Raw genomic sequence first — 12,872 nt, forward strand, 5'->3', positions numbered from 1 at the left:
AACTCGCGGCTCGGAGTGCATTGGCATTCACTCGCACTGTACAATTCTCACGTCATCAAGTAAACAAGTTTTCCACACACGGAACACGGAGATTAGTCGTGTTTTACCTTTTATAACATTTATCCGCAGAACATTATTGTGATCTGGACTTGTCAGAAAATCCAGGGAAAAAACAGCTTCCTTTCTTTTATTAAGAACATATCTTATAGCGAATTGACATGAGTCGTGTACCAGCTTTGAAATATTAAGAAATCAGTGCAAAGGTTATATTTCATCATAATGGACGCAACCAGTAAGTTAATATTTGTTTAAAAAAAATTAAAGTAAGATTTAAAAAATTCCAACATTTCTTATCTAGTCAGTTAATTTATTTGATTTAATTCAGTTAATGTTGGATATTACCGTATTTATAAAATGTCAATGTTTGAAACTGTTTCTGATATGAAATGAAAACTCTTTGTCAGTAATTAACTAAATTGTATAGGAGATTACATTATGTAGGTACGTTACTCTAATTACGACACAGTATAAAATTATGACTTACGTTTGTTTGCCATTTTCTGTTTCTTACGATTAAACAATACCAGACGCTTACGTAAAGGTGGGTCGTGCTCTAGTTGCAATTGAGAATTTCAGAAAATATTTTTCTATTATAATCTAAGAGTTATCTGTTTCATATTTCCCTTTGCCTGTTTAATTTTATCTTTCCTATTTCTTACGCCTTTTCATGGCAAAAATATCAAGTATCTAAACTATTGCAAAATAGATTATTTTACCCAATTTAAGAATCTCTCCTTAACATACCCAATTAAAAGCATAATCTTACGTACCTATTTGTTCTTAAATTAGTACAATGAGAAAACGCACACTAGTGTACCCTATATTTTGTTTTGTAGTATTAGCTTAGGTACTAGGTATATTTCTAACGTACTCAAAAGAAATGCGATTAAATACTTAGGTAACTATTTATAATAGGTACCAACTACAAACTGTATTAACGTTCTTTCATTTTAACGAAGATCTTCAAATTAATTCCATAAAGTAGATAACTTTCTGTCCTTGATGATAACTGTGTTGTGCAAGTCACTTCTTGGAGCAAGATACTTAGAATGCGAAATTATTACGCTAAGCCAACAACTAAAATCCTATAGAATGTGTTGTATATTTAAGTTCATTTTTGTTTATTTGTCATACTAAACCACATTAATTCATAAAATTATTCCGTTATACACATTAAAACAATGACTTTTCCGCATTTTCTTTCGCATGGAATTCATGTTTTATCCATATTTTCTTTTATCCCGTGACATATTATATCTGTCTTCAGATACAAGCTGCCTACATAATAATAATATGTCTGTGCAAATCAGCAGTTAAGTAACACACAGACAAACAGGCAGCTGAAACATTTTCGTGTCTATAGTATTCTATAGTATAGTTTTGAAAATGTGTATACCTAGTATAAGGCAATAATTAGCAATTCTACTAGGTAGATCCTATTTTCGTAGGTATTTCCTTTACATTTTCACCCTTCCAGGGTAGCCCGCTTCCATCTTAGACTGCATCATCACTTAGTTACCACCAGGTGAGATTGCAGTCAAGGGCTAACTTGTATCTGAATAAGTAATTTTTTTTTGTTTTAAAGCTTCCGTACTAAAATGGTCAAAAAAGAACCCTATAGTGCTATTAAGTCCGACCTTCCGTCTATCCGTCCGTCACAGCTGCTAATTTCAGTAGCCATCGACTTGAAATTTGGAATAGCCTAATTGCAAATGAAAGAATTCAAAAACGTTATTATTTACCTTAATATTTTTATGACATAGGGTTTTCCGCAGCCTAAACAATTATATGACAACGCAATAATATGCTCAGTTGTTTTTAAAAGTATCACGGTTTTTAAAATAACACAATATGACTACAATGAATCATTGTTATGTTTTCAACTTTCATGATTTCCCGTTGTTTATTTAATCCAGTAATAATTATATAGGTATATACTTCAACTTTGATCACGTAGTAGGTATAGATAACTAACATAATGTACGCACATTGAGTTAGATAACGAACTATCGATTTGCGATGAGACTAACAAGTACGATATCAGGCCCATTTTATAGTTAACAGATTTGGAATTCTTCAATACATTTTGTATATTTTTAGGGTTTCGTACCTCAAAAGGAAAAACAAAACCCTTTTAGGATCACTTTGTTGTCTGTCTGTCTGTCTGTCCGTCCGTCGTATCTGTCCTATAGGGTAGAAACCTATATACTTCCCGTTGACCTGGAATTATGAAATTTGGCAGGTAGGTAGGCCTTATAGCACAAATAAAGGAATAAATCTGAAAACCGTGAATTTGTGGTAACATAATTTAAAAAAAATTAAAATGTGTTTCAATTTTCAAAGAAATATAACTATACCAAGTGGGTTATCATATGAAAGGGCTTTACTTTTACATTCTAAAACAGATTTTTATTTATTTTTATGCATAATAGTTTTTGATTTATCGAGCAAAATTTCGGAAAAAATTCCCGAGTACGGAACCCTCGCTGCGCGAGTCTTACTCGCACTTGGCCGGTTTTATCATAATAATGATGAGAAGCACAGGTCTCCTCTCAGGATGAAAAGGGTTGCTATATATAGTCTGCCAAGCTGACCCTGTGCTGATTGGCTGACTTTACACACCCTTGAGAACCATGGTGAACACACCATGGAGAACTCCCAGGCATGCAGGTTTCCCCAAGATGTTTTCCTTCACCGCTTAAGCAAGTTACTTGCTTAAAAAGCATATAACTCCGAAAAATATTTATTAAATTAATAAATCTAAAAATCTTTTTAGTTTGGTAAATATTTATTTAAAAATTTTATTGAATGCGATTTGGATATTATTTTATCTTACAATACATACTTATCTGTCTCTAGCAAAACCAAATTAGTCATTGGCAAAATAAAATGAAGCAGTTTTTAATTTTTAACGCTTTCCGTTTTCGCAAACCTTGGCTTAGATACGGCTCAAATAACTCGAAGTTTTAAAATAATTTTTCGTCATACACGCGCTTATTATGAATGGAGGAAAATCTTATAGAATATTTATCCATACTAATAAATATCAAGGTGTCTGTCTGCCTGCCTGTTTATCTGTAACTTTTCATGCGCATCCGTTCAACCGATTTTGACAGAAGGTTCAGTGATTGCTTGCACATTATGCATCCCAGAGAACTTTTTAACCCCCGAGCCAAAAAGTTTGACGTGTGTATCTGTGTATCTGTCTGTGGCATCGTAGCTCTTAAACTAATGAACCGATTTTAACTTAGTTTTTTTTTTGTTTGAAAGGTGGACTTGATCGAGAGTGTTCTTAGCTATACCTAATCCAAGAAAATCGGTTCAGCAGTTTGAAAGTTATCAGCTCTTTTCTAGTTACTGTAACCTTCACTTGTCGGGGGTGTTATAAATTTTTAATTAACGAGAGATTTTGAATACCTAAATCCACACAGTCACAAAGTCACGCGCATCATCTAGTATGTTACAATTGTTCATAATGGCTATAAAAATATATAACTTAGGAAATTAATTGACTTAATTAGTAATTGGTTCCAAACCGCGTATTTTACCTACTAGTTAAAGAGAATTGTTGGGTTAATGAATAATTGTTTATTAAGAGGCCATAATGAAGCAAAATGTGAGAAGGATAAGTATGTAGATTTATTAACTCGTAGTTAGTGTACCTGGAAAGAGATAGCTCAACTGGCAATGGCAGCACAGCAACGTTAACCACGATAGGCACAAAAAAAAGGTGTTTTTAAAATAGATACCTACTTGCTGAAAATACAAGTATATAGGATGACTTTTTTGGAAATTGTAATTTTACACATAATAAATTAATGTCACAAAACTAGGAATTGTATTATTATTTCAGATTGAAACTAAAAACCTAGATACTTAGGTAGGTATTAGGATTTTTTCGATATCTAAGAAAATGTATCCAACTGTGTTTCTAATTTCATGACGAACTTAGATTAAAAAGCACGTACCTACTTACACCTATCTAGTTTTCAAATAAATAGTTACCTACTTAGGATTCAAAAGTCGCAAACTTTCTTATACCTATTATTATTAATTGAATATATTGTCGGCAGTAACAATAATAATAAGCAATTAAATATCATCTGCTTTAACGGTTAAAGAAAACATCGCAAGGAAACCGCTTGTCTGAGAGTTCCCATAACATTCTCAAAAGTACTGTGAAGTATGCCAATCTCCACTTGGCCAGTATGGCAGACTATGACCTAAGCGGTTCTCATTCTGAGAGGAAACCCGTGCTCAATAGTGGGCCGGCGATGGGTTGATCATGGAGATGATGATTTTTTAATCTCCTCTATTTATTATCTCATTATTAGAATATTTACAAAAATAAAATATCAGAAATAACAAAAAATAAAATAACAGACACAACAAACTATAAAATACCTAACTAAACAACAAAAGAAAATAACAGAAACAACAAAAAGTAAAACAACAGAAACAACAAAAAATAAAATTACATACCTAATTGTTATTTTCTATTTTATTTTCAGTGGAAAACAAAATGGGCCTACCACCGCCGTACGAGCAACTACCACCAAACCCTGCTCCGCCGCCATCATACTTCGCCAGTGCACCACAACCACCGGCCATCGCCCCTGTGCCGCCTCGCACTGTCGTCGTCACCTCAACGAATGAAACAAACCCTACTTCAATAAAGCTGGGCCCAGGTCGTACGGGCATTATGTGCCCCAACTGCCACCAGTCCATCGTGACTAGAGTCCATTACGTGGCTAACAATCGGACGCATATCGTATCAGCCGGTCTTTGTATTATTGCTGGGTACGTAACTCCATTTTCTCACTATTACAAAAAAAATGTAACATTCTACACGTTCAGTCTTGTACCAAGAAATATTTCATTCATCAGTGTTTAAATTGGCAATGGCCATCATGGCTTAGAGCCTCAAGATTGGGTGTCAAATCCAGCTCGTTGGCCTTGCCACTTTTCGCGTGGGAGCCGTGTCTATCCCGCTATTGCTCGCATTGTGTTCTTCATCGCTGTCTTCACCTGCGTTATTGCCGTGTTGGTGAAGGCGATCGTAGGAGCTGACGAGGTAGTGGGCGCCTGTTCGGTAGGTATAGCCTGGGGAACAGCCGTGGTGGTGCTCGAGCTTACGTCGAAAGTAACTTACAACGAACCAACTAGATGTTGTGGGTATATTCAATCACTCGCCATTCAGTCTGAATCACGCTACCGAAGTTTTCTCTTCGGAGCATTACAAGTTCCAAGATAAAATGGTGGGACCAACTGAGTCACCGAGCATACCAATAATCCAGAGGAAGAGCTTCTTATTGTTACCGACGTAACTTTATAACCATCACACACATCACGTATAAATAAATAGACATAGACAGCTGATGTAGTCGGACTGAAATATGATTTCTTTTACGAGAAGAGCAAAAGTGACTAAAATATAAACGTCACAGTTAAAGACTACATTTTTTGGTATTTAATTTTATTTTTTTTAAAACATTAAAACTTTATTTCCTTTACAGATGCTGCTGTGGTTGTTTCATCCCATACTGTATGAAGTCCTGCAAAACAGCAAATCACTATTGTCCGAAATGTAGAGCCTTTATCGGTTCTCATATACCTTCGTAATTCATTTCAGCCTTGATATCAGCTAATATTTTGAAAATCTAGTAGGTACTTATTACGGCTAATGTTTTAAAACTAGTGGCGAAACATTTCGAATTTAACTTGTACTTAAATCTTAAGTAGGTATAAAATTATGAAACATCTTATATTATCTTCAGAGATATTTTTGGGGTGTCAAGACTCATATATTAAAATCGTTTTTGACCTTATTTTTGCATCACTTGCATTTTTAAGGCTTTTCTTTTTTTTAAATAAGAAAATTATTATTATTATTATTTCAGAAACATCTCCCAACAAAATAACCCATTCAATTACATTTAACTTTCATTAAGGTCATTTTTGTCTTTCAGTGTTATATGTATTACATTGAAACAGTTTTGATTGTATTGGCAAATGGGATTCACACATAGTAAAGTTGAATAATTATATCAATAAGAACTACTTATACAAAACAGGGATCATAGTCCCGATTCCCGACAGATATTGCGTCGCCAACGAAATCAATAAATGATTTTATTTGCCACTTTAGACTAAGTATAATTAGTTTATAAACATAATATTATAATATAATTTTTAATGGTTGAAGGTACACAATACTTATACACCGAAATTTAATTGTATTTTATTATTTATATAAAAAACACAAATTTCCTACATTAAAAGTATATGTGAATACGTAGGTACTTATATACAACTTTTCTGTGATATATTTTGTGTGTGTATATCAACGTGTTTACTTTTTAGATAAGTATCTATTTGATTAAGATATACATAGGTACTATTTAATACGTTTTATTAAATCCTTTTAAAATGATAAACAGGCATTTTTTCTTGCTTTACTCTTTATTAGTTGTATATTTACACGATTTTACGGCTAATGACTTTTGTAAATATATAATAAATTATGCATTTCTTAGAACTGAATGCACTGGAATGCCCGTGACTGGAAAGCATTTTGTAGCCAATTAAATTAAGAATAGAACAAAAGGTCAACAAAGGAGTCCTTAAGAAGAAACTAAAAGAAGTAGTATTAGGGACTCTATTTAATAATATTTAACATTAGAGGTTAAAGGCACGGCTTAGGATAATTGAGCGCTAACTCGCCAACAAACTGTGATGCAGTTTGGTGAGATATATTTAATAAGGATTTCTTGTGTCGGCAAATTAATAAATTAAAAAAAAGTAGGTATGTACCTTATTATTGTTGCCAATATTTTTTAAGGACATTATTCCTTAAGACAATAGGCGGATCAAAAGCTTAGGTTGTTGCGTTGCGGTAGAGGAATTCAAAATTCTTGCTGAATTTTTATTATTGGTATTTATTTTTTATTTTAGTAAAGTTGCGGGACCGTCAAGGCGAAGGCGCAAGACGCATTTTAATTTCGAACAACTAGGTTTTCTTAAATTAGTGAAATAAATCAAAATGTAAGTAAGTACCTATGTTTACGGCTATATTAGTCCGCGATGCAACATCGTTTTTCAGTGAGCCTAACGTACGCCTTCAAAATAATGTATTCGTCGTATAGATACCCAAATATCGTCTGCAATTAGGGCAGTAATGTTCCACGTTTTTCCACCTCTTCACCACGTACGGTATGATGCAGCAGCATAGCCACCTGACAACAAGGTAGATACATCATTTTATGTAATTGTTACAAGATTATTCTAAAACTCCTATTCTAAATAAGGTTTCTTGGGACATGGATGGACGAAACAAGGGTCGGACGGACAGAACGACAGGCAGATAGTAAACGCATTGGTTTTCGAACGTAAAATGACGTCAACATCTTTATGGACTAAGAGCCATATTCGTTATATTTTTATAAAAGCTGAAAGTTTATGTGCGCTGATAATGTCCCCAACACAGGGAGGAACGATCAGCGACTATGAAGTTTGGATCATGTGGATTTGAGAGATAACATGAAATAAAGGTGTAAAAAATTTAACGTCAAAGTATAAAGCCTATATTTTTTTCTTCGGAATAGTATTAGAAACCACGTCATGCATTGCCAGACACTAAGTGCCAACCCCCGCCAGACACCCTTAAACTTTTACAATTTAGTAAACTTTACCTACTGTAACTAAGGGATGTAGTTAGGTAAAGTTAAAATAATAATTATGAACCCACCGCAAATGAAACTGAAAATTACTAAATGACCTGAACGAAGGTAATGAACCTGCTAATGTAACAATTCGTGCAACTAATCTACATTACTAGTAGGCATGGCCTACCTACTGCAGCAACTAATTATTCCTTTATTAACGGATCAGCTGTTAAATGTCGCAGAAAGATGTTAATTAGGACCTACTGGGCCGTGCATAATGTAGGTACATTGTCAAGGATTTAGATAAAATTACTGACTGCCGGGCTGACGCCCGCGACTTCGTCCGCATGGATTTAGGTTTCAGACTCCATTCAGAGTTTCAGCCAAATCCGTTCAGTAGTTTTTGCGTGAAAGATTAGCAAACATACACACATACATACCCACAAACTTTCGCCTTTATAATATTAGGTATAGTGTGATTATCATCATTATCAACATCATCATGATCATCCCATCGCCGGCTTCCTATAGAGCACGGGTCACCTCTCAGAATGAGAAGAGTTTTGGTCATAATCTACCACGCTGGTCGAGTGCGGATTAGCAGACTTCACACACCTATGTGAACATTATAGAAAACTCTCAGGCATGCAAGTTTCCACACCACATGTGATATTTGTAGCGCACATAGCTCTGTAACGTTGGAGGTGATGCCCGGGATCGAACCCCGACCTCCCGAGTAAGAGGGTAAGAGGGATCTCTCCGTCACTCGCTTCATACAAACGTAGTTCCAATTTCATTTGAATATTAAGCAACCAAAGTCCATGAAATTTTGCGGACATATTCTAGAAGCTAATATCTATGTCTGTGGTTTTCCAGATTTCTGTTAAAATATTCGGTTACAAAGTTACGCGGTCTTAAAAATTTACATACAAATCTTTGAGCCCCATTAATTTTAAAACTACATATTTTTAGAAAAATCTAAAACACCACAGACACAGATATTAGTTTTTAGAATATGTCTGCAAAATTTCATGGACTTTGGTTGCTTAATATTCAAATGAAATTGGAACTACGATTGTATGAAGCGAGTGACGGAGAGAGCCCTGTTAACCACTAAGCTATCACAGCTTTATTAGGCTTCATTATTTATTATTTATTAGCTCATTAGTGATTATTAACTTCATTGTTGGTACAATCTGCACGAGTATTTCCGGTAGCATGCGTAAAAAATGTTGTTTGTAGAAAAGGACACTACTTAGTCATAATTATCGATTTAAAAAATATCAATGATTGATTGGTTCATTTAGCACAGTGTTGTTTTGTGTTATCAGAGGTGATTGTGCCTATAGATATGCAAGTGATGATAATAATTTGAAGTGATTGAATTGAATATGTAATTTGGAAGAGGCTGAAGTTGGTACGACTAATAACTATTCATAGATACGAACTTGTCCCAGTGGATTTTGGGTTTTCAAAAATCTGGGAGCTCCCATTTCCGGGGAAAAAAGTAGCCTATGTCCATCTCCGAGATATAGTCTATCTGTGTACTTTTCATCAAAATCGGTTGAATAACCTTTAAGAATTCCGTGGGAAACCTTCGATTTTCCTAGGTAATAAAAAGTAGCCTAGGTCCGTACCACATAGCAAGCTAACGCCAAAATCGGTTAAACAAAGGGGCCGTGGAAAGGTAACAAACAGGCAGATACACTTTCGCATTTATAATTTAGTAGGTATAGAAGAATGGATAAGATTTTAGTTCCATAATGTCTCAGATACGTTAAACGCCCTAAAACTTTACCTCCTCACTAGGTATTAGATAGGTAGGTACTTAGGCTGAAAGCGTACCTACTTTGATTTTGCTCAGACTTATGTTTCAGTTAAAACGAGACAGATTTGTGCCAGTGATATAACGCTGTCTCGTTTCCGCCCTATAAATCTCAGCCTTAGATAAAACCTCTGAACTTACCAGAATAATATTCCTAACACTAGAGCGATGATGTGCGTCAATGTTGTATTTTTATAATTTGCTTTGGTCATAACATCTTCTTGGCAGTAGGGGCATCGCATCCCGACAGGCTCTGACCCCACTTGCAACAGATCCATCTCGATGGAGACCTCATTGCTCTGTGATATCTGTTTGTAGTTATTCGCCTCCACTAAAAAGATAAGTAGAAACAGTTAATTTGAAAATTGAAATATCTGCCTACTCTACAAATATTGGCCGGCAAAAGACCAGCTTTTTTATATAATAAAATAACGAGCAAACGAGCAGGCGGGTCACCTGATGTTAAGTGATTTCCGCCGCCCATGAACATTTGCAGCACCAGAGGTACCGCTGATGCATTGCCGGCCTTTCAGGAATTTGTTGGTCCGCCCCTTGAATAACCCCATTTTGTGAGCTAGTGGGGACACCGCCGACTGGAGTTGATTCTACAGTTTGCATGTGCGTGGAAAAAAGGACCACCGGTCGAAGAAGAACATCGTGGCTCAAGAATTTACACCAATGGTACGGGAAGAGATCCCGATCTCTTTTCCGCGCAGCAGCGTCCAAGGTGCAGATAGCCCTAATGGTTGTCAACCTCTGATAGGAGACGGCACTTAAAGAAGAAGAAGACTAAAGAGAATAGACTGAGAACTGACAGAGTGACATACTATCAACGCTGCTGGGGCTTGAATCTAGAGAGTTTGCACCTCTATAAAGTGGACCCTTACTTAAATATGATTTTCAGTAATTCTACCCGAACAATGCATAATGCCTAGGCAGTTAAAACACGTTGACGATAATATAAACAGGATAGGATAACTTGACATTTTTCAGTAATTCTACCCAAGCTATGCTGGGGTGCAGATCCGCCTATGTAAGTGTTTATAGATACCTACGCTAATTGGATTGTTAGTCAAGTAGGTGACTATAGTAGGTAAGTAGTTACGATTGGGGTTTTATTAATTAAATCTCAACCGTGTTTCACGCAGCTGTTTTGTGATTCTTTGCACTCTTATTACTTTGATCTACAATACTTATAAAATCTTTTATAATTTAATTTATCTGCAATAGGTCAACGGTTCAGTTAGGGGGTCTAGGTAGACTGAAACGCAAATAAATTGATTCTTTTGGAAATATCGCAAATCTAAACGTATTATATAGATAGCATACTTAGATAACATTTTTTTATGAAGTTTCACTTCAGTTGATGCAAAACAGATTATATTTAGAGATAATCTAGATTCGAGAATAGAAAACAGGTAAGTAGGTACCTAATCACGAACTACATAAGTATCTATAAGTACATAATGCTCTGTAAATAGGTAGTATAAAGTATTCAGCACTGAAACTGTATACATGTACATAGGTATCTTTGGACAAATGATAAAACTTTAAATGAATATATACTTAGGTATTTACTTTATTATAAATATGAATAGGCACTAAAAATATAAAGGTCCTAAGTATCTATACTTTATATTATAAGGGCGACAATTTTACTATGTAAGGAAGATGGCCATAACTACTTACTAATAATGAAACAGCACGAAAAAAAAAAGATTTCTATCCCACTGCAATTTCCTTACACTTTGTTCACTGTATTTGACTGGTAAAGTCAAAAAAATTAAATCATTTTCACAGAAATTACTGAGCAAATATTTGCAGGGAAATTGTTTTTTGTCGTCTTCCCTACTTAACTTCTATATACTGTCTATTTCGTCAATAACGCGATAATACCTAACAAGCCGATAATACGCCTTAGTTATCGAATACCTACCTAGATAAGGACTTTATAGGTAGTTGGGTACGGATAGATCAAGTACAGCTAACATTTTAATCTGTTGTCTTTACAGCGGGCGGACTGAATCCGTCGGGGCGACATCGGTTGATGCGGCCTCGATATTTTCGTTCGATATTTTTTTGGGATAATGAACTCTCGTAATGAACAACCCCTAACTTTTGGTTAGTTGTACAAAAAAGGTGCTTAAGTAGGTATATCTAATCAATCCCGGGCACGCACCATGGCATCACTATAACTTTTCGGAGTTATGTGCATTTCAAGCATTTAAATATCACTCTCTTTAACGATGAAAATGAAGAAAAAAATCGTGAGGACACCTGCATGCCTGAGAGTTCTTCATAATGTTCTTAAAGTTATGTGAAGTCTGCTGATCCGCCCTTGACCAGTGTGGTGGACTATAGTCAAAACCTTCTCATTGTGACAGCAGATCCGTTCTCAGTAGTAAGCCGGCGATGGGTTGATGATCATGAGGGTGTTTTGGGGTTTGTATTTAGTATTACAAACCCCATTATACCATATCCTACTTGGGGTGCGCCGCCGCGCCGGTCGCATGCCTTTCTGGGACGGTACAAATGGGTAACATTGGTAAACAGTTGAGTTCTTTTACTTATTTTAGGATACCAAATATATCCTAGGCTATACATACCCTAACCTAGGTTTATTATGATAAAATTTTAACCGTATTTCGAATCTTGCGATTTTTGGATGTTAGTTTTAAATACAGTTATCCCGAACTCTGGGATAATATTGACATAAAGAGATATAATAGGATGCGACTCATGAGAAGTAAAAACGGGTAACATTGATTTATAGCGAGGGTTTTTAAAATGTCATCTATAGGTAACATTTCGTGCATTGAACTAAAGGCAAGTATTTCTAACTCCTATTGAGTCCTCCTATCCTATTTTGGAGGGTTTGGCGTTTTGCGTAAAATTGTGGTCAGTTGTGATATGGTTGTGGTATACTTTTTTTTTTATTTAATAGGTGAGATGGCGGATCCACATGTTTGCGACAAACAACAAACAGCAAGCGTTTCCTAATTATCTGTGAAGCGTGTAAACGAGTGTTTGCGTATGCTGGCTAACGTTTGCTGTTCGATCCGATCAAAGCAGGCAAGCCAGACGCTTGTGACCTTTTATCTGTGCTTACGACAAACAACTAATATAATAGGTAGGTACTCACAGAACATTATTCGAAAACCTAAATAACCGCTAGCGGTATGCTACCAGAATTTATCAGCGCTTTCGGTGCTTTGGTGGTTTTGACCATTGACTATACCTCTGCGGTCAATTCGTGGTATGTGCTCTATGGTTTTGAGTTTTGACATAATCATAGAGTAGGATGGACATAATTTGACAACTTT

General features: G+C 35.5%; 1 protein-coding gene across 1 annotated transcript; it reads left to right on the plus strand.

The window, feature by feature from the left end:
• LOC123864491 (lipopolysaccharide-induced tumor necrosis factor-alpha factor-like) lies at positions 1 to 6,497 on the plus strand. Its single transcript, XM_045904974.1, has 3 exons — positions 1 to 292; positions 4,572 to 4,860; positions 5,577 to 6,497. The coding sequence occupies exons 1-3, from the start codon at positions 280 to 282 to the stop codon at positions 5,680 to 5,682; spliced, it is 408 nt and encodes a 135-aa protein (XP_045760930.1). The 5' UTR covers positions 1 to 279; the 3' UTR covers positions 5,683 to 6,497.
• The last annotated feature ends 6,375 nt before the right edge of the window (positions 6,498 to 12,872 follow it).

The sequence above is a fragment of the Maniola jurtina genome, chromosome 4 (assembly GCF_905333055.1).
Source record: "Maniola jurtina chromosome 4, ilManJurt1.1, whole genome shotgun sequence".
In the NCBI taxonomy this organism is placed as follows: Eukaryota; Metazoa; Arthropoda; class Insecta; order Lepidoptera; family Nymphalidae; genus Maniola; species Maniola jurtina.

Bases quoted from the DNA above. Each gene is read 5' to 3' on its own strand.
- LOC123864491 (XM_045904974.1), top strand. The intron at 4,861-5,576 runs GTACGTAACTCC...TTTCCTTTACAG, and splicing joins GGTCTTTGTATTATTGCTGG to ATGCTGCTGTGGTTGTTTCA.